Source organism: Notamacropus eugenii, chromosome 5 (assembly GCF_028372415.1).
Source record: "Notamacropus eugenii isolate mMacEug1 chromosome 5, mMacEug1.pri_v2, whole genome shotgun sequence".
NCBI classification, from domain to species: Eukaryota; Metazoa; Chordata; class Mammalia; order Diprotodontia; family Macropodidae; genus Notamacropus; species Notamacropus eugenii.
In genome coordinates, this window is record NC_092876.1 from 364,283,653 (window position 1) to 364,307,241 (window position 23,589).

The 23,589-nt window shown below is 36.8% G+C and overlaps 1 protein-coding gene across 3 annotated transcripts in view; it reads right to left on the reverse strand.

Moving 5' to 3' along the window:
• The window catches only part of ALCAM (activated leukocyte cell adhesion molecule), a 248,022-nt gene that overhangs the window by 28,868 nt on the left and 195,565 nt on the right, over positions 1–23,589 (reverse strand). For 2 of the 3 annotated variants that reach the window (XM_072614127.1, XM_072614126.1), the window contains exons 3-6: positions 18,653–18,872; positions 6,619–6,683; positions 5,933–6,017; positions 5,345–5,527 (exon numbers count right to left, since the gene is read on the reverse strand). In XM_072614127.1, the coding sequence (XP_072470228.1) occupies positions 5,345–5,527; positions 5,933–6,017; positions 6,619–6,683; positions 18,653–18,872 (553 nt within the window). Of the gene's footprint in view, positions 1–5,344; positions 5,528–5,932; positions 6,018–6,618; positions 6,684–18,652; positions 18,873–21,374; positions 21,500–23,589 lie in introns of those variants that run through there. The other variant, XM_072614128.1, reaches the window with a different exon arrangement.

Below are 23,589 nucleotides of genomic sequence, written 5' to 3' on the forward strand. Positions count from 1 at the left end.
ATTATAAGAGAATTTAGCTGTATTCTATGAAACTTACTATTTGGAAAGACTGAACTGCAGCCATCAAAACAGCTAGTTTTATTAGGCAACACTGCACTCACATTACATAATAGTACCCTACATTAAATACAAAGGAATATGAGCTAAATAGCGCAGACAAAGCTCTTTGGTATGTTGAAGAGTATGCTTGTTTCCAAAAAGATGAATCCCATGATCTAAGAGAGACCCCTACCACAATCAGCAGAACTGTAAATGTAATATAATTCTGTTCTGTTCAATGAAGCCAAGATACAACTTTCATTCCACTTTGGTAATGTTTCCAAAGAAAATGGGACTAAAAGGTATTCTTTACTATTAACTGCTGTTCACAAACAGAAGCCTAGGGAAATTAAAGTCCATATAAAATGAGCCACATCTAACAAATACAAAATAAGAGAAAAAACCCAGTCTCAGAAGTATAAGAATTTCCAAAGTGAGTAACTTCCTAATCTTTTAAACTTTAAGATGTTTTAAAATCACTACTTGGTAAAAAGAATACTAGATTTAGAAATGACCTAATGTAAAGGCTCATTTGATGAAACACTTTTTCACCTTTAGAACTTCACAATTTCTGTATCATTAGATATACGCATAGAATTTCCCCAGATACTTTGGCATTCTTATAAAGACAAAAGTAATCTCCTGAAGAAGAGTTCATATAATTAATGCTGCAAGTGGGACTGGAGGGGTTAACAGGTTAGTTGCCCAGATGCTACAAAGATATTTTTTCCGTATCATGTCAAAGATACAGACAAAACTAACAGAGGGAGGAGAGGGAAGTTTCACAAGATCACTTGTTTCTCCAATTTTTCCGCATATGCCAGCACAAAGTGTGCAATATTTTTGAAAAGTTTTACTGTCCTTCTGATCAGGCTGCATCTTACCTGGTGTGGTTACTCTTCTCTTCAAGATATATGTGTACAGTGGAAATAACATATATATAAAGTGCTTTGCAAAACCTTAAGCCACCACACAAATCTTCTTTATCATCATCATCATTACTGTGGGCTTTTTAGTAGAAAGGAAGGAAAGAAGGAAAATGGAAGGAAGGAAGGAAGTTAGGGAGAAAAAAGGAAGGAAGGAAGGAAACAGTCTCTGCAATTGAGGGCTTACATTCTAATGGTGGAAGTCTTCAATTAAAAAAAAAACCCTGACAAATAGAGTAGGGTGCTGGAGATGAAGTAGAGGGGATGGATGGTTTTGAAGTCTAGAGGCTGTCAAGAACAGGGCTAGGAGGAAAATGAAGCTAGTCTTTTCCCTGATTCACCAATGATAGTCTCCAGGCTAAGGACTGTGAAATACACTGTAAAGTACATAAAATTCATTTTTGACACTATTTTCTTCCCCTCCACACCTAGTCCACTACACTTTCTCCATCCTCTGACTCCTGTTCCAGTGTTGTGTCATTGCTGTCTAAAATATGCCACCCCATTGGAGCCCAACTGTATTTGGCATTTCAAATAATTTCCATTCCTTTTCTATCAGCCCTTATCTCTCCTGTTTTCCTCCTGTTCACAGCCCTGCACTTCACTAGGAAACTAATAACCTAGGATAATGGGAGCAATACATTACCCCACTCCAAGGCAATAAATCTACAGTTTAACAGGAGTATTCTGGAGAGAACTCAACATAACTAAAATGAAACTAATTGGCTTTCTCAAAATGACAAGCCCTTCTTGGCTCTTTTGATCCCATCAGGGTCAACATTGTTCTCCTACTCATCAAGTCACTAAACTTCCCTGCGGTTCAGCTTCCTCATCTGTTAACATAAGGGTAATAATACTGGTAATAACATAACCTAGAGATGTTGTGAGAATTAAATGAGAAAATATGCATAAAAAATCTTAAGCCACTGTACAAGAGCAGTGCAGGAGATTGGATTGACAGAAAGCTTTGGATTCAGGAAGGCATGAGGTCAAGCCCTGCAGTTGACATCTATTAGCTATAAGACCTTGGGCAAATCACTTAACCCTTGTGTCCAGAGCAATCTCTAATGCTATAGACAAGGCCAATCTTCAATGGTAAAGGAAGTTCTTCATTAAACAATCATTATACTAATAATAAGATCACAGATCTAGTAAAAAAATAAAATGTTAAATATTTCAGAGTATCAGTATCATCATATTTGACTCATGAAATCCAGAATCTCAAGGAAGGAGGGAGTTTTAGGAACCATGTAGTCTAATTTATACCTGTGCAGAAATTTCTACAACTTTCTTGACAATTAATTCATTATCCAGGCTCTAGAAGTACCAGAATTTAAAAATACCTGGAAGAATTCTGTCAACTGAGGTTCCTGGTCCTTTCAAATGTTAAAGGTCACCAGTAATGGGATACTCATTCTCTATTGTGAGAGATAATTCCATTTTGTATAGCTTTTACTGTGTAGGAATTCTATTGATCTTCCATTGATCTGTCTCTGTGCCACTTCTATCCATCCCCTCTGGGATTAAGAAAAATAATTGCAATCTCTACTTATAAGAACGTTTTAAATGCTCTGATAGCGACCATGAGTATCAAAGTCTTCTCTGGGCTCCAGTTCCTTGTGTGCTGGTCCTTCGTTGCTGAAGAAGACCATGCCATCAGAGAAATAATGACAGGACTTGAACTTGACTTTGTTTTGAGTGAGGGACAGCTGTGCAAGTTACCAGCCTTACTTCTCCTCCAGAGCCATCTGAATCCAGTGACCAGATATTCATCAGGATGACTGGAGATGAACCAGGATGAGGCAATTGGGGTTAAGTGACTTGCCCAAGTGACTCACAGCTAGTGAGTGTCAAATGTCTGAGGTGAGATTTGAACTCTGGTCCTCCTGACTCCTGCACTGATGCTCTATCCACTGCACCACCTAGCTGCCCCTCCAGTTCCTTGAATGAGAAGTTGTATGGCATTTTTTTGTTGTACATTGCATGATATAGTGATTACACCATGCTGCTAGCTTTCCTCTGGACCTTCTCTCCAGCTTTTCAATACTTAATTGCAGTACCTAGACATGAAATTTTCTGCTACCTCCCCATTTATCCAAGCATCAAGCCTTATAAATTATTGTTTTTTCATAATGCCAGATTTAGATAATGCCAGGATTACAGATTTAGAGCTATAAGGGACCTTTGACATCATTCAACCCAACCTCATTTTACAGGTAAGGAAACAGAGGCCCAGGATAAAATTCAATGGCTTCCTCAAGGTCACACAAGTAGTAAGTAGCATTGGTGGGATTTATACACCACTTCCACAGCAATCATCCTTTTCTAGGTCTCATAAACTTGATCCAACATTGTTGCTAGTCTCTCCTTCAATCCATTCTATATACCACTACCAGATTAATTTTCCTATAATGTTTCTTTCTGAATGTTGCATTCCTCATTAAATGGATACTTATTATATATAGAATCAAGTTCAAATTTTGTAGTATGGCATCCACAATCTAGGACAACCTCTTTTTCCTTGATAAATTTTAATATTATCCTATGTGAACCATATTTCTGTCAAACTGATCTACTCATGGTACTTAGATATTGTCCTTTATACTCTGTTTATCTTTTTCACTCATATGGTCTATGTAGCTATGCTATAAGCTCTCAGAAGGTAAGGACTCTGTCTGAATTCATTGCCTTTCTCAAAAGCATCCAATGGATTGAGTTAGCCATGGTATACCTCATAATTTCCGAACAGTTACATGCTTTCACCCTTCTTCTCTTCCCAGCATTCCCTACTATACATAATCCATTTCCTTTTATCTCTGCAACCCTCTTTTCCCTTATCAATTTATATAAACCATTTGACAAACTCTACCACTTTGCACTCTCAGTGGTATCAGCAAAACTAAGCTACCATATAAACAGCTTGAGAAAAGGTTTTCTTGTGTTCCGCCATTAATTAGGCAAATAAAATAAATTTATTTCTGAAGAGCAATATTACTTTCTGAATAAAAGGGAAAGATTTGGGTTCATTGGCCCAACAATTTCCTACTTGGCTAGTTTAAGGGCTATGGGACTATTTTTTTCTCTTGAAAAGCAATATACTTTAAACATTTCCTGATATAAACACAAACCAGTTTTTATTTTATAACACAGACAACAAAATATAGTTGATTTGGAAATTTTCCTGGGTCTCACTGGCATTTTCACCATTTGTGAAGGATAAGAACTAGATTGATAGTCACTTTTGAACATACCATGCTGTTTACTGGAATTGCAAGTAAATTTTCACGTTAGAGGTCTTGCCGTACTTCTTAGTTGTAGAAAAAACACTAACGTATCTTTTCCCCTGAAATATACCCTACTTCTAATTTTGAATTGTATAGAATGCACACAGAATTGATAGAAAATCTAGCTAAATATGTGATCAGGGGCAAGTGCTGTCTGGGTGTTCATCTCATAGCAAAATGAAGAAGCAGAACTAGACTCCACTCAAAGATTCATGGAATCACATATGCAAAGTTAGAGGTCATCTAGTCCCACCTGAGTCTTAACCAACATTACCTCTACAATATACCTAACAAGCTATATTTCAGCCTTTGCTTGAAAACCTCCAGTAAGAAGAAATCCGTTACCCCTCAAGGCAGCTCATTCTACTTGTGGATAGCTCCTACTACTAGGAAGGATGTCTTCGCATGAAATCTAAGTTTACACCATAGGCTTTCCCTAAATTGCTTCTAGTTCTGGACTCCTTGGCCAAGCAGTTAAACAAATATTTATTAAATAATGGTAGAATGCACTTGTAGATTCTGGGGGTAAGACTAGATGATGTATAGGAACCTTTCTGGTTAGATTTTTCTATAATTCCAACTGTTTAGTCAAGTTAAATAGTAAGAACAGAATGTAGAGAATTCTAAACATGTTAAGTATTTTTATTTCATTTTAAGATAGCTTGGGATCATAAAATCTAATAGTAAATAGCAGAGCTGGGATTTGATTCTGTCTTCTGATTCAAAATCTAGTTGTTTGCTTTACAAAAAAAGGAAAACACGATGTTTGTTAACTGACCTAGATAAAGTTATTTTGTAGATATATGAAAAAAAATAAGGACAGGTAGGTGGTGTAATGGATAGAGCACCAGGCCTGGAATCAGGAGATTCATCTTCCTTCATTGAAATCTGACCTCAGATACTTACTAGCTGTGTGACCCTGGGCAAGTCCCTTATCCCTGGTTGTCTCAGTTTCCTCATCTGTAAAATGAGTTCGAGCAGGAAATGGCAAACTGCTCCAGTATCTTTGCCAAGAAAACCCCAAATGGGGTCATGAAGTGTCAGACACAACTGAAATGACTGAAAAACCACAAAACAAAAAAATAAGTAACTTACAATAAATATCAAAGAATGCTTGATCAGAATGAATTGTTTTTTGACCAGATGGACCATAATATGTCACAGAGCATGTGAATGGTATCTTTATATCATTTTTTGTTGTCTTGTATACTAGAGATGAAGTTACAGTGAAGAGCTGAGTTACTGGATCCACTTGTCTTTGCAAAGTTGTGACCACACCTAAAAGAAAGAAGGAATATTAATTGTAGGCTCTTTTACCTGGATTCAAAATACTTAAACTTCACAAAACCTTCGAAAGGTATCTCAGTCCTGCTACAAGTACTGCACAGGCAGGGAGACTGACATGTATCAAGGCAGATGTTTTTTTGGTGTTACAGAGTAAAACAATGGTGTAAGCAGAAATAGAATCCTACAGTCCTATCTCCCACACACTTTAATTAACTATGAGAACATGTCACACACAGAAGTAATCTTCCTTACTCCTTTCTCTTCTGCAATAGCACTAAATCAGCATTTGGAGAAAAAATAATGGATTCTTACAGCAGCTAGACCCATTGTTGTAGATCAAAATTTAGCAAAATATTTAGAAGCAAGATTGCATATCCAGTACAAACTCAGACTCACCTTCTGAAGGGTCCAAAGTCTTTCCATTCCTGTACCATGTAATGTTGACATCTGGATAACTGTCTTTTGAAACACAATCACCCAACTGCAAAACAGAAGGTGATGTTAACACCTAAGTCTATCTCCTAAATTTAAGCAAAATTTAGTGACCCAGTGTGACTGTTATAAAAATGGAGATGGAGGTGACCTGTTCATCCTCATGCTATTTACTAATGTACTTTCATTAAGCACAATTATTTTACCTGCCCAGTCAACAGTATGGCTAGTTAGTGATTCTACTGCATTTATATTAAAAACTGTTTTAGAATAAACATGATATTCACCATACTGTATGAGACGTTAAATAGAACCTAAACCTTTCTTTCTTAACGAAGAAATGTTTAATTATACTAGTGAGAATAAAAGGAGTACAATTTAATCAACCAGTTTGGAACCAAAATCATCCACACATACACTATATTTGGAAATGGCTATTTTGGCCCTGTGATGTATTTTCTAGCATCAGACTAGAGGCATTTTGCAAGACAGATGAATTACCCTTCTCCCCTCTCCTGCACAAAGTCTTAAGCTCCTGGTCCCCTGCCTGTTCTGAATGAACCAGATTTGGATCCTTACGTAGCTATTATCAGTCCCTTCAGACTAGATGAAATTCAGGCAGTTAGTTAAGCAAGAAATATGGGCCTTACTTTTTTCAGCTGTTCTGTTTCCAAGAATTGTGCTTTATTTACAATTTCAGGTTTTGATGGTTGCTCTGAAATTAAAGGAAACATAAAATGAAATCTGTGTGGAAAAGACAAGACCTTTGTTTTGCCTCATATCAAACAATGCATTTCCTCAAAGCTGGAAAGCAAGTGACCAATCAAAGAACAGAATTGGCACAAAGATTGCAATTTGGCAAATTGGTCTAGCTACGTATGAGAAAAAATCTACCACACACTAAACCTTTGCATGATTTATTTTAAATGTTATTCTAAGTACCTGGAACTCTTTTGAATATGATCTCTCTAATTAGAAAGCATTATTTTTCTTACAGTCTCCTAGGCATTTTACCAATCCCGCTGATGGTTCTAACAGTGAAGACTGCAGCCGAAGGACTAAATAGCGCCCTGGTGGTTTGAAACAGCCAATGTACCATCAAACGGCTGCCTGTCCCTCTTCCTATCATGAGCATCAGGCTCATTATAACATGATGGCTTAGCACTATCACCATAGTAGTACAAATGAAAAAAAAAAACTGAAGTGTGAAGTTATTGGGAATGTTTCCTGCACCTCATCCAGAACTGACAAAGCACTGAATTAAAATGCTCACACCTGGTCTATCGTTGAGTTGTTACAATGCCATGGAAGGGCCACAGGACAAAGAAGCAGGAGTTCAAAGTTCAGAGTTCAAAACTGCTTCACCATCACATATCACATCCCTTAACTTCTCTGAGCCTTAGTTCTCAGGTGCATATAGTGAAGGGGTGGGATACACAGAGAGGGTATTTATTAAGTGCTTACTATGTGCCAGGCACTGTACTAAATGCTGGGGGTACAATTACAAGGTAAGTCTTGTCTTCAAGGAGCCTAGAGGGTGCTGAGTCTGTGCCCTGGTTTTCTGGCCAGGTATCTGCTTTTACCTCAATACAGGGTATGCACAAACAAAAGCTTCTTGGTGGTCCCTTTGACTCTTCCCCCTCCACCCCATTAATTAGGGGAAGGGCTATATCAAAGAAGAGGCCATTGAGCAGGTAGATTTTTACTTGGTGGATTTTAAAGTGAAAGACAATTTCTAGTCTCTCCTTCCTCTCTGCTATACATGTTGCTTGGAACTCCTACTGCTTTCCCTTTTACTTTCTGCAAGAGAGGAGATTTTCCCCCTCCTTATCCCAATCCCCAGAGCTACAGTAGCCACTCATATAGCAGGAGAGTATGTATTGTCCAGACAAGGCTGATAAAGGAATACACATTTGTGTTTCTTAGAGCAATAATGATTGAACAGAGATACTGGTGGCAATCTCTTCGGTTCTAGAGGCTAGGAGTGTCCTGAATTATCTTGCTAGTTACCCAGATGCTTGGACTATTGGAATAGCCTGCTGGTTTAGTTTTCTTGTCACACTTCAGTCCCATCCAAATCCATCCTCCATTCAGCTGTCAAAGCGATCTTTCTAAAGTGCAGGTTTGACAATGTCACCCTCCCCCGAGTCAATTAAGTTCATGACTCCCTATCATTTCCATGTTCAAATATAAAGTCTTCTGTTTGATGTTCAAAACCCTTGATAACCTGACCCTCCTACTACCCTCCCCCTTCTAGAATTTTCATTGGCTGGAATATTGTCCTTCCCGGCTTCCTTCAGGTCCAAGTTAAAAAATCTCACCTACTGCAGGAAGATTTTCCTGATCCTCCTTAATTCAAGTGCTTTTCCTCTGTTCCTACAATTTCTCCTGTATCTATCTTGTTTGTACATAGTTATTTGGATGCCTCCCCAATTAGACTATGAGTTCCTTGAGAACAAGGACTTTTACTTTCCTTTAGATCCCCAGTGCTTAGTACAGTACTTGGCACATAGTAGGCACTTAATAAATGTTTATTGATTGTCGGACACAATAAAAAAGAAAACAAAAACTTCTGAGAGAAGATGATCACCACCAGAAAGATGAATTCAAGACAAAGAGTAGTTTGCCAGAAGTTGTGGTTCTTAAGTGAACAGAGGACAGGAGCAAAGTACATGTTGTGAGTTCCCAATCTCTCCTCCTCACCACTACAATATCTTTTGAGTTTACATAGCTTTCATCTTCAAATATATTGCTCTATCACTTCCCCGTGAACTACTAAGGAAGAACAAAAAGAGAGAGAAAAATATATCAACCATGTCTGACAGTGGATGCAATGATCCAGACTCATAGTTCCCCACATTTGCAAAGAAGGCAAGGAGGTGCATTTTCTCATCTCTTTGCTGAGGTCAGTGTTGGTCATTATGATCATATATCTACTGCTCATTTTCCATGAATATTAGTATGGACTTATTCTCCATTTATTTTAACACAAGTCTTGAAGTTACATTCTTTATGATCTTCTTGTCTGCTATGTGAAATATCTTTAATCCTGTTCATCCACCAAAATTAAAGTGACTTTAAGATAACCACTGACATTTCACCAAACTGGAACTTGGCTATTTTGGTCAAGAAGTAGGAAAGAAATAAAAACAGTCCCTGTGCATTCACAACACTATAGTTACAAGGTTTATGCTCCAAGACTCCCACAGTGCACTAACAGTAAAGTCCCCAAGGCTCTCTCTCACTAGGAAACTATGCATTTGATTATAATTTCTAAGACTATCCTGGATAAAAGCAGCAAAAATGCAAGGTGGGGAGGGTTATTTTAGGCAGGCATGCTATCACAGGAGGAATGAGAGGAGGCATAAACACACAAAAAAACCACACCATTCCAGGTCTACTTAGGACAAGGGAAAAGTCTTATATCTATCTAATTATCCCACAAGGCTACTTCTGTAATATAGAATCAGAATGGCAGAATCTGAGAACTGGAAGAGACTTCAGAATAAAGAATTAGTCAACAAGCATTTAGTAAGGATTTACATTTTCCAGCATTGTGCTAAGTGCTAGGGACACCCTGCCCCACAAAAAGGGCAAAAATACAGCCCCTGTCTTCAAGTAGCTCTCTTTCTAACGAGGATGCAAGGGGTGAGGAGAGAACATAAAAATAATGACGTACATACACAGCATTAATCTCAGAGGGAAGGTACTTGTAGCAGAAGTGATGAACCAGGAAAAGATTTCAACAAAAGGAGCGATTCAAGATGAATCTTGAACAGTCATAAAAACTTGGAGGTAAAAGTAAGGAGGGAGAACATTTCAAGCATGAAGGACAACCGGCATGGAGTAGTCACTGAGTCTTTTTTTTTTTTTTTAAGACTTAAGATGAATCAGCTTATTTCACATCTACGTAGCTCCAAGGATTTGACAATAAATCAGATCCTCTGCAACTTTCCTGCCCCTGACATTGTTCCTAGTTCTATTCTCTGAGACCCCCAAGAACAAATCTAGTCCCTCTTTTCCATGATGATACTTCCAATACTTGAAGCCAGTGATCATGCTCCATCAAGGTATTCCATTTTAGGATTAGAAATCCTAATTTCCTTCATTCTATCTTCATATAGCATGATCCTGAGGATCTTTATTAACTTAATTGGTCTTTCCTAAAATGACACTTGGAAATGAATGTAATACTCCAGATGTAGCTTGAAAAGAACAGGACCATTACCTGTCTGCATTATGCCTCTTGAAACACAGCTTTTAATCAATCACATGAACTTTATTGGCTAACATATCTTAACTACAGATTCATTTTGAGCACAGGTCTGCTAGAACCATCAACTCCTTTTCAAATGAATTGCTATCTAATTATATCTCCTCACCCAGCACAGTTTAATAACTGATATTCATAAATGATGATAGAGAGTTAAAAGGGAAAGGTTACATGTGCTCAATGGACTCTTTTCTAAAAAGGTATGAAAGGGCATAATACATTTTGAGAAAGATTTTTGTCTCAGATGGCTAATATGAACAATGATGTGGTGCTTATAGAGAAAAACTTAGTTGTATAGAAAAGGCAGATACTCAAAAGCCTCATTCCCTCAGGTTTCTGGAGAGTCAAGCTTACTAGATGTAAGTCTATTAAGTGGTAAAAGTACTATACTGGGAGTCAGGAGAACTAAGATTAAATTATGGCTCTTTATTCTCATATAATTTTGAGCAAGACATTCTCTACTCTTGTTCTGTTTCTATATCTATAAAATAAGAGGGCCAGAATAGGTTATCTTTAAGGTCTATCTGAACTCTACATTTGATTTTCTATGAAGACTCTCAGGCAAGGCAATTCTCTCTACCAAAATAAGTTGGCACCTTCTCTGGCACTTAGAGTCTATGTTGATAGGTTGAGTTATTTAACCAGCATCACATAAAGCTAGTATGGCAACACCTGAACTCAGGACTTTGTGGCCTTGAGGTGAGCTTCTATCCAGTATGCCATGTTGCCTCTGAAAATGCAAATAAACATAGGGGAAAAGGAACTAACTTGTTTTAGCTCCCTTTTTTGGCATTTTGTGTACCTGGAATGTATGGATAACTATGAAAAAGTAAAAGATGATACATAATTCAAATAGATAATGTGTAGGGAAGGGTACTGTTTTCCTTGGCACCAAATTCAGTGAGAATTCATTGCAGAAATACATGGGTACACATTTACTTTCTTTTACATAAAATGTATATTCCTTCTGTTTTCAAAACAGCGATTGATGGTGTTATTGTACATATGATCAGATATAACCAGTCAGTATGCTATAATGTATGGATAAGTTTAGTATATTTTAATATGTAGGTGACAGCAGTGTATCCTGTCAGAATGAAATTAAATTGCAGGCAAACTCATCTCTTTAGTCATAGTCCCATCTCTTTCCCACCTCCAAAATGAGCAGTTTGGGATGTCAAATTTGCATTTAGGGGCCTCTATTTATTTATAAAGGAAATTCACATTATTAAGGAAAAGATATTTGTTTCTCTGAGCTGTATACCCCCTTTTAATTTTGTTTCAAAATCCCTGAATTGCTTAAAATTATTTTTCTGTGTAGTTTTCTTTTATATCTATGGTTATTAACTGAAGGGTTATAAAGACATATGCCATATTAGCAGAACTGCATATCAATTCAGAAGGGTTTAAGAAAAATATGTAAATTGTATTTTAATGTGTTAAGAAGTTACATGTATATATAATTTATAGGGAAAATAGTGCCATAAAAGTATTTATATTATTAAAGTTATTTAATTAAGTGATACTAATTATAGTCAAATTTTGTCTCTGGAACTATCAAGAGGCAGAATCTAGTCTTAGTTCATTTTTTTCTTCCTTGCTCATATTATTTTCTTTACTGGAGGAGCTTGAAGCCTCATTACCACAGGACTACACTGAAAAGGTTTAAAAATGGAAGGACAGCAAAACTTTCTGAAGTTTCAGAATGTTCATCTTTAACCTGATCATGCTTTAAAAGAAAGGAGGGAAAAGAAACAGAAAGAAAGAGCTGACAGTCTTGCTCCCTTTGAGCAAAGATTTAATATCCAGAGACTACACAGAGGGTTTATTATGCTATGACTCAAGTGATTTTTTTCAAATACACTATAGAACATTTGTGGGCATCCTATGCCATGCACTCATAAATAATTAAAGCTAAGACACACTTGATATTCACTACCTATTAATATATTTTCAAAGGTCAGTGGATATTGCTCTGGACCTGGAGTCAGGAAGACTTGGGCTCCAATGCAGAGTCAGACACTCACTAGCTATGTGTGACACAGGACAAGTTATTATTTAACCTCTGCAAATCTCAGGTTCCTCATCTGTGAAATGGGGGGATAACATACCTCCCTTAGATAATCTTTATAAAGCAGTTTGCAAACCTTAAAGCACTATATCAATGCTAGTGGTTATTACTATCATCAGAATAATATCTTTTCCCTGCTTTTTTATTGTCCATGAAGTTCAGACCAGTTTAGGCCATAGACAGAGCCATAAGACTGAGGCTGAGAAGGGGGAGTGGCTGGAGAGAAATCGATCCACTCAAAGAGAGATGGACTTCTCAAGGAATGATTAGGTCATTTATGTTGTTCTTGTCATTCAGTCATATCCCATTCTTTGTGACCCCATTTGGAGTTTTCTCAGTAGAGATACTAGAGTATCCTTCTCCAGGTCATTTTACAGATGAAGAAACTGAGGCAAACAGGGTTAAGTGACTTGCCCAGGATCACATTAGTAAGTGTCTGGGGCAGATTTTGAATTCATGAGCATGAATCTTTCTGATTCCAGGCCCATTTCGCTATCCACTTTGCCACCTAGATATCCTAGGTCATTTATATGTCATCATAATTGATGGAGAACTGAACATTCCATTAGAAACTCTACCCAATTTATCCTGATTTTAGATTCAGAAACCGAGAGACTGAATACTTCTCCTGAAATTAAAGTAATAAAGTCTAATAACTAATATTTATTTTATTTTTTATTTATTTTTAAAAATTATTTTATGTTTTCAGTGTTCTACAATCACTTCTGTATATATTAGACTTTTTTCTCCTCCCTCCCCCTCCTTCCTCCCTCCCTACCCATTCCCTCTCTGAGACAGCATGCCATCTTATATAGGTTCTACATATACGTTCCTATTAAATACATTTTCACCTTAATCATGTTGAATAGAAGAATTAAAATGAATGGGAGAAACCAGAAAACAAAACAAAACATAATACAAAAGTAAATGGTCTGCTTCATTCTGCATTCCAGTTCCATAATTCTTTCTCTGAATGTGGAAGGTGTTTTGCCAAAAAGTCCATTGGGCATTTTTTAGGTCCTCACTTTGCTGTGAAGGACTAATTTTACCAGAATAGCTAATATTTATATGGAACTTCAAAGTTTGGGACATGTTTTACATATATTCTCTCCTTTGATAAATAAATAGCACAGCTGGGGTTTAAACACAACTTCTTCTCATTCCAAACTTTTCATTATCCCAAATTGCTTTCTTATTTAGGGATGAGAAATCAGTTATTGATTATAATATATGATCTCTCCTCTCTCCTTGACCATGGTGCCAAAACTTTCATTATGTGAGAAAATCCCAGTATTAGCTTTTTCATTATTTCAAACACCAATGAACTACTTTAGAAAATTTTGTAATACAGAAGATATCGACTACTGGCCATTTGGTCTTTTCCTCTTGCTGATCAATCCTACCATCATACTTGATAGACATCAACAAGGAACATTCAAGGTCAAGGTACAAGGTTGTTATATGTCAATATAGGGTTATTCTCATCCTATACCCTCTACAAACAGCCTCGCAACACAGAAAGCTGTCTGGTCTCAATTTCTGAGGGTGTAGCCTCCCATTTACTCAACACTCCGCCACTCCCATTGTGGTAATTGTGACAGAGGCAATCTTTTCAGACTTAAGACCCTCCTGAACACTGATTAAAAGACTTATGATTAAGGAGAGGCTCTGGTTTCCCTTGTTAGATCTAATGCACTGTCTCACCTTTTGGAATCACCTGTGAAGGGCTATGGAAGTTGGGACACTGTATCCATCCCCCTTATTCTCATTTTGCTATTTATCATGGCTAAATAATGGTGAAGCTTCAAATGTTTCAAAATATCCATGACTTCACCAGTATTGTCATTTCCTCCATCAATAGAGCTCAATACCTCTCCAAACCTTAGTAGAAGTTTGCCTAAAAACCCTATGTTATGGAGAACTCACACAAGGCAAGCCCCTACATGGAAGTCAGGAGCAATACAAGAACTTTCAAGGTCTCTCTAAAGAACTCTAGAATCAATTGTCTGACATGGGAGATGCTAGCACAGGACTGCTCAGCATGGCATGCTCACATCAAAGAAGGCCCTATGCTCTATAAGCAAAGTAGAATCGCAGTAGCTCAAAAGAAACATGAGATATGCAAATTCAGAGACAACTTCATTCTAAATGTTCGTGGACTATTTTCCCAACTTGTGGTAGAGTCTTCTAAGCTCATATTGGCCCAGTCAGCCATAGTTGGATACACTATATCTTGATGTCAATGTTGTGATGTCATTTTGGTCCTCTGAAAACAAAGGACAACAACCAACCAATTAACCAAGTTTAAAAAAAAACCCTCCATGTGTTGGTTCTCAGACAATAGACAGTTATCAGTCCATAACTGAGGGCCATTCCTGAATTCTTTCCAGTTCAGTGTAAGACCTGCCAGATTTGCACTGTGTTGGTATAATGAAGCACCAGAGTAGGACTTTGTTGGAAGGAGGGTGAAGCATTTAATGCAAAATTATCTCACTCACATTTACCAATGTTGATTTCAAAAAATCATATTCTTCATCACCAGCTATCTGAAATTATGGCTGGTCCTTGAATTGGTCAGAGTTCTCAAGTCTTTTCAAACTGTTTGTTTTTATGATAGTTGCTATTTCCTGGCTCTGTCCACGCCATTCTGCATCAATTAATGCATTTTTGGATATGGCCAAGGTGGGAATTTGTTTTGTTTGACCACACATGTACATATGTGTTACAAGGATTTTGTTTTTGCTTTTAATGGGAAGCAAGGGGTAGAAGAGAGAGGAAATAAATGTTTAAGTGAAAAAAAAATGTTTTAAGTCGAGTTCCAAGGTAGCTCAACCCAGTGAGTTCATAATGTGAGTACATGTCAAGGGAAAGGGTGAAGAGGAGAAGAGGCACAAAACCTAACAATAATAATAATAAAAATAACTAGCTTTTATATAGCAACTACTATGTACCAGGCACTGTTGCTAAGCATATTACAAATACCTCATTTGATCCTCACAACAACCCTGGGAATTAGGTGCTATTATCATCCCTTTCTTACAGTTGAAGAAAATAAGGGAAACATAATTTAAGTGACTTGGCTGAGATCATACTGCTAGGAATGTCTGGGCCTGATTTTGAATTCAGGTTTTTCTGAATCTGACTCACTACTGTGCCACCTAGTCATCTCTGAGTGTCATCCCCTTTACAAAACTCCCAAGGACAAGAAATAATCACATTTATTGGTGAGAGCACAGGTACATCATAATGATGAGATGTGAAATTGTTGCAGAGGAAAGGCAGAGTGAAGACTCATGTGTAGCATAGTGTAGTGTAGTCTCGTTTGTTTCACAAATCACAAAGATTAAAAGATCAAACGGTGACAGGCATCCAAACTTAACTAGGGGATTTAAAACATAACAATATTGTTCATATTTTGAGTGGACAACCATAATCTAATTATGAAAGGATATTGAAGGCTGGCTTGAAAAAAGAGATGATGATAGAAAGGCTCTGGACTGCCTGTGGAATGTAGCCAACCTTATGAAGAACCACTCTTCATATCCATGGGTTTACAAAGAGATTTCTTTTTCCTCACCAAGGGTCATAGAATCTCACTGTTGGAAGAGACCCTGAAACAATCTAGTTCAACTCCTTCCCCATTTTACAGATGAGGTGTTTTAGACCTCAGAGAGGTTGTCAGCTAACTTGCCCACAGTCATAAGAGATGAGTAGAACAAGTCTCCTCGGTTCCTTAGATGATGATGCCTCTTCTACAGGGGCAACATTTGAATTCTATTCTGTTTATATAATCTCTGGGCAGAAGTTCAAAAGCAAACTGTTTTTTTTTCTTTTGTACTGGATGACTTCATGAACCCCAAAGTCTATGCTCAATACAACCACTCTTTGATGTTGATATGTTTCAGTTACTAAAATTCTGTGTTAATGTTTTTTTTTAAGGATATTTTTTGAATCTATGCCTATTTATTGGCATGATTTCTACTATGTAAGTTACATTTAAAAACAAAACTCGAATTCCTCATTATAGTTACTAGCCTTGGCCACTAGTTGGAAATACACACATTTTCTTTGAGCCCATGTGCATGGTAATCTGCAGCAAGTAGCTCTGTGATTGGTTCTCATTAGCCATATTCAACTATGTGTTACCCCATGTATGTTGCTAGGTGACTCAATAGAGGGAAACAGAGGGCTGATTGATGGAGCTGGTTATTCTTAGACAACGACAATATAACATAAAAGCATCCTTGTCACAGTTGCTGTTAACTTTACCAATATTACCCCAAGTGAATACATTTTTTTTAAAAATACATTTTTTTAAAAAAGTCAAGATTATATATGCTTTTTCAAACATTGTCTTTATCATGAGTTGTTCACTTCATTCTGTCAGACTTGGAGGGTCTCACGGTTTCCTGTATAAAAACACCATTTCTAAGAGTGTGTCACTTTGTCTATTTAAATTCTTCCTGGCCCAGAGCCTGGAATGCAGATTCTGTTTCTGAGACTTACTTTGTTTTCAACAACATTCAGAAGAGGTGGGGGAAGTTTGTTTTCACAATCATAGAAATCCTCTGTGCTCTAAAGCAGCTTGCAGATTTTATTGAAATAGACCAACTGAAATTTCCTTGGGTAATTCTACAGCACCCTCCTATCCCCTTACCCAGACCAAAAAAAAAACCAAACCCAAAAAACTCACAAAAACCCACAGCTAAATGGCATCTCAATCAATCCTTTTAAATCCCAAAATACAAGTTAGTTCTTCATTTCTCTTCCTGCTATCTTGACATGCTTTCACCATGTTAAAAACAAAGCAAAGACATAACAAAAAACAACACTTAGTTTATATTCTATACGTGAATATGAACACACAGAGAAATAATGCATTTCTGTGAGCCTAACTTTGTCTGTACCATGGCTCACCCTCTGTATCTGTTTATATTGATAATATTAGGACCAACAATCCTGATAGTTTTTACTGCTTTTTTCCCAGTGGTTGCTATCTTTAAAGGAGGGGGAAAGGGGATACACAGGAGTGTCTTCATCATAGTAATCTTTAAATCACTGGTCCTGACTATGAGCAAGGCATCCATTGGCAAATGGATGTGTAGTTAATAAAATTTGGGAGACAAGGAGGGGAAGACCATGACGGATGAACACTTATTTATTTGATTTATAAAACTGTTTGACAGGATTCTTGGCTCACTTTTTGAAAAAGACCTTGGAAGCTGAAAGGTAATCAATGGAAATATGGACTTTATTTTTAGAGGCTCTTTTTGGAGTACAAAGGTTTCCCTGGATTATTTAACATTCTTTGAATCCCACGCTAAGGTAGATACTTTGAAGTTGATATAAGTATATGGGGAAATTCCTGCCTAGCTGTATATTCTATTAATATACATATTTTAGGTTAGTTAGAAAACCCTGTGTTTTGCTTCCAACAGTAATTTCTAGGTGTGGCTGAGATATCAAAATGCAAGAAAAAAAGTTTTTAAGTGAAGGTTTGATTACTTAATTTTTAAAGGCCTCTGTTTGCCATATAGTAACGTTGGAAGCCTTTGTTCTCTAATTTCTAAAACTCTTTGATGTAATTGAGGTGGGGCGTTTTTACTTGCATTTGAGAAGCTGCATTGCTTTAATTAGGACCTCTCCAGTAACTTTCTTGTCAGGACCCTTTTCGTGGTAACACTAGTCACATATCATTAGGCAAACTAATTTTGTGATTGTGACTACAGTGATATTCTAACTTTTTGTTCTTTGCAAGTTTCTTTCTCCTGCCTACCTCTTCTTTTAATCACCTGCTCCCTCCCACACAGTCATGCAGGCTCAAAGCTATTACTTTCCCATGCCAAAGAAGCAATTTTCTAATTTCTAAGTATCTAACACTGGTGAATTCCCCCCAAAACAGGCTGCGAATCTGTTATTTAATTTTTGAAATATAAATTGGAGCGAAACAGTAGGACAGATATTAAGTTTTCAAAGTAAAAAAAAAAAAAATTGAACATCTCCCCCCTCCAAAAAATGTGCCAGGCTTTTATTTGTAAGGTCAACCAAATTCCAAATACTTTGGTCAAGTTAAGTATTAAATAAAATCTCTTATCACATGGTAAATCTCCAAGGCAGAACAACAGACAACATTTCCTGGCTTTCCACTATGACTCTACTGTTTGAATTTCAGGCTGCTGTATTCAATGCCAACCTTATGCATGAGCAGAATGAAGATTTCTAGGTCTGTTTTGGAGGCCAGTTAGAGAGACAAGGCAGATAACTCAGTCACTGTTCTAAGTAAAATTTTTCTGGTAATCACTATTGATCCCATTTAACAGTTACACCAGAGGCTACTTACTGAACACCTTGACCACTGTTGGGGCCTCGAACACATTGTCCTCTGTAACTAACATGCACACAAATCTCTTTTCATCACTGATCCTCGCATGACTGATGGATAAGGTGTAGTTTTCAGAGAGACTTAATCTGTCTTTGTATTCAGGTACTTCATCATACTGCACATTTTTTCTCGTAGAGGATCGGAAGGCAATAAATACTGGGCTGCCGTCAGGTTTTTCCTACAAATTAAAATAAAAATAAGTTTTGTTTTGTTTTTTTTACTTCAGGTTTAAACATAGGCTCATTCAGATATTTCAGGATTAAATCCTGCACAATATAACTTCCTTGGGCATTTTTTTCTACTAATATCTGCAGTTTCTGTCCAAGAAGAAAAATTTCAGAGGCAAGCTTTTACATAAATTTTGGTTACAGAAAGTTAATATTCATAAGAAAAGCAATTGCAGGTTATTCTCCAGGATTTGGTTTTGCTCATGTGGAAGTGAAAAGACAAATGCTTTAAAAAACTGGAGCTTCCCCTGGATATGTTGGACAAGAATCAGTGATCTATTCAGACACTGACAAGGAATGTTCTCACTGCAAGTAAACAACGAATGAAAATAAAACAATATGAACATTTGCACAGAATGAAATTCAAAGGCCCACTGTAGCAAGCACATATTTTGCCTGCAAACTACAAGTTAAAAAGTCCGTGCAAATAATATTTGGCATTGATTCTTTTTATCACCATATTTAAAGGTCTATTGTTCATCCCATGTGGCAGGTCTGATTTTTAACAGGACACATATTAAAAATGGATTCTATTGATGAATATTATTTGTCTTTGAAAACCAATCATATTAATTATAAATAAATATTAATGACTAAAAGCCATGTATTTATTATCTTAGTCATCCATGGAAGCCAAAAGCAACAGTCTAACACTATTTTTGGTAAAACTTGATCAAAAGTTTTCTAAAATACACAGCTTTTCTCCCTCTGTTTTCATGGAGATACTTTCCCCCTCATACATACTCATTAAAATTCACTCTGTATATAGGGATCATCCCTTCTTTGTTTATTAGGTATTAATGAAAAAATCTAATGAGACTTCGAAAAGTGCTTTGAAAAGCATGAAGTGCTGTGTCTATAAGGTGACAATGATGTTAAAAATAACTAATTATTATTAAATGAACCCTGAAAAATACTGACGTCTGGGTTTGCTGAGTGTTTTAAACATATGGATGATATTGACAAATGTTTTTAGCCACCACTCTTTATAGTTTCAATCTTTAAATCACTGGAAAGGAGGCATGAAAAAAATCAGCAGGCCCAAATATCTCACTGATTATTGTGAGATTCATTCAGTTAATGGGATATGTATGGCACTCTGCTAGGCACTGTGGGGATTACGTCTAGAGATGTATAAGCCAAGTTTCATTACCTAGGGAGATGCCACTTGGCAGATTATTCTCCAACAGGAAATCTACTGGCTCTTACAGTTGAATTGCTGTTTAGAAGGGGATTCCCAAAAATCATTCATTCAACAAATTTAACAAATATTTATTGAGTACTTAGCCATAGGCAAAGCACCGTGCTAGGTGCTATTGTGGTATGGGGAAATTCAAGTATAGGCAAGACTCAGTCTCTAACCTCAAAGAATTAGAGAATTATGGGAATCTAATTAGCTCTTTGCTTTAATTTCTCTTTTTCATAATGGTGAAACATATTTATTTGCCATAATAAAAGGCAGCATATTTGGATCACCACTTAAATTCACAACATGTGTTCAGGCATCAAAGGTTTGAGCATGGCAATATTTGTTCACTTACTATATCTATTCAAGTAGGCGATTTGGCAGAAACATCAGAGTAGGTACTTAATAAATGTTTATTGAACTGAATTAGAAAAAAACACAAGGACAAGAAAGCCAGGAATCTAAATCCTGGATGCTGGAACCTGGGTAGCAAAGATTGCTATAGTAAAGAGAATACTGTCTGTTGAATAGAATAGCAGTGTTCTAGTTAAGTAATAGTGCTTTATTTAGATGCTGAGATTAACTAGACCCTTCTTGTAGATATCTGATATTTACTTATACATTTTATTTTTCTATATGTGAATGTCTTTTTACTTTACCTGACCTGATCACAATACAGGCTGGACTTGGAGAATTTTGAGGGGTCACGGAATTAATGGAAACCTGACATATACAGTCTGCTTTGATCAATTGTATAAATAACTGAAGCAGGATTTTAGGTGTACAGTCTAAAGTGTGTAAAAGATAAAAAAATACCTGAAATATGCATGGTTTGAATCCATGATTACTATGCTGTAAAGAACTGAATTTACTAGTCATAGATACAGAGTATATTTCTCTTTTTTCCACTTCTTAAGGCACTTACATTGGATAAATCGATCAAAAAGGAACTGTAGCATAGAACCAATCACACAGTAAGTGTTTAATAAATGCTTTCTCATTGACTTATCCAATATGAGTTCCTTGAGAAGAAGTAGAAGATGTGGGGAAAGAGAAACATACACTGTAACTGGTCCCATAGGTAATAGGGAGTAACTGATGTTTTCTGAGTGGAAGGATGACATGGTATACCCGAGCTTTAGTGATATGACTTTGTTAGGTGTGTCAGATGGCGAGGCTTTACAGAATTATAGAATTTGAGTTAGAAGGTAGCTCAGTAGCCATAAGGCACAACCCATACCCAAAAGGAATCTCCACTATGACATACATGGTGATACATATGACAAGTGGACATCAAATCTTTGAAGATTTGCAAGTAAGAGAATCCAACACTTCTTGAGGCAGTTCATTCCATTCCATTGTGGAAAGCTCTAATTGTTCATAGGTGTTTTGTTTTTTTTTTTTGTACGTAGAAATTTGCCTTGTTACTTCTTTTCTCCTGGTTCTGGCTTCTGGTGTCAAGAAGGGCAAAACCCATCCTTTTTCCACATGTTAGGTGGCTACTGACACAGTCCAGGTCAGAGGTGATGAAGACCTGATCTGGGAGGGTGGCTCTGTAAGTGGAGAACAGATGCAAACCAAATTGTGGAAGTAGAATCAATAAAGCTTAGCAACAGCATGGCTATAGGGATGAGGGAGAGGGAGTGTTTAACAGTGTTTTGTGAGGGAAAGGAAAAAGCAGAGAGCAACAGAAAGAGGGAAGAAATTACACAATGGGGAGAAATGAAGATAATAAGGTCTCTGGCCACATGGAATTCACAATCTATATCAAATATAATATGCAATAACAGAACAATAACTATTATGCAGATTAGAAAATGATGAAACCTAAGAAGTACAACAGAAAGAGATGGGAGGGAGATGAGGAATTCCAGGTACAGAAATTGCTGGGATTAAAGGCCCAGAAATGGGAAAACTCTGCACATTCATGAATGATGGCACTGGGCATCTTTGATGGATATAAGTACTTGATTATAGAGGAAAATTCAAGTATGACAGTTGGCTTTACCACAATAAACATGGAGAGGAATAGTATAAAGTAAAGCTGAAAATGTCAAGGAGCCTTCAGACAAGAGAGGGCCTTGAATGATAGTCTAAGAAGTTAAGACTTTATTTAGAGCATGAATGGGAACTACTGGAGTATTTTAAAAAGAGGAAGAACATGATATTTGGGGTGGATGTAATAATGATAAAGGCTGACAGTGATAAGGAGGTCATCCTGCTCAATTCTCCTTTTGCTTCTGTCTTCCCTTTTTTCCCAAAGTAGACTAATAATTGGACTATGAGGAATGGAGCAAAAATGAAGAACACAGCATAGAAATTCAAGATAAGTGAACATAGGGTAAGATAGCATCTATCTAATTACCTTCAGTGTTTTCAAGTCACCAGGAAGGAAGAAAAAGTATCCTAGAATATTGAAAAAAAACAGCAAAGGTAATTGCTGGACTGATATCGATCTTTGTAAGGTGATGGAGGAAAAGTGTTGCTAGATTAGTGAAGAACAAATGTTCCAATTTTTAAAAAATAGAAAAGAATTTAATCTAAAAATTCTAAGTCACTGAGCTTGACTTCCATTTTAGGAAAAATTCTAGAACACCTTATTAAAGGGGTAGTTTGTGAGAACTTAGAAAGGGAAGTAGAGATCCTTAAAATCTATGATGGTTTAATTGAGAACAGATCATACTGGATTAACCACATTACCTTTTTCAGTAGATAAATGCATTGGGCAAATGCTAGTAACATAACTTATTTAGATTTTTAGCAAAGTCTGTTATGCTACTCTCGTCAATGAAATGAAAATGTGCTAGTATAGTCAGGAGGATTCAGAACTAGTTGAATATATCAGGTTCAAAGAGCATTTTGAGGGAGGTTTCTAGTGTAGTGCCCTAGGGATACATACCTCCTTGGTCCTAGTCAATGTTTTTAAGCAATGGGGCAGCCAGACTACAGTGGCTAGAGTGCTCAGCCTGGAGTCAGTGAGACCAGAGTTCACATACAGTCTTATATGCTTGCTAGCTATGTGACTCTGAACAAGTCACTTCTTTTCAGTTTGCCGCAGTTTCCTCATCTGTAAAGTGGAACTAATAATAGCACTACCTTCCAGGATTGTTGTGAGGATTAAATGACATAATAATTATAAAGTACCTAGCATTATGCCTGGCACAGAGCAAGAGCCAAAGAAATGTCACCTATAATAGGATTCATTTTTATTGTTACTGTTATAGGAGGTATGCGCTTATCAAATCTGTAGATACAACATGAAGCTGTCAGGACAGCTAACATTGGATTTAAAAAAATGGCAGTTTAAAATAATGTGCATAATCCAATAAGATTAAATTTTATAGGGACAGATGTCAAATTTTATAGTTGAATTTTTAAAAAAAAATCTACTTCACAAGTACAGAAACAATGAGGTATGGCTACATAATGACTTTTATACATTTTTTTAAAAGGTCTGAGGGTTTTAGTGGACTATAAGCTTG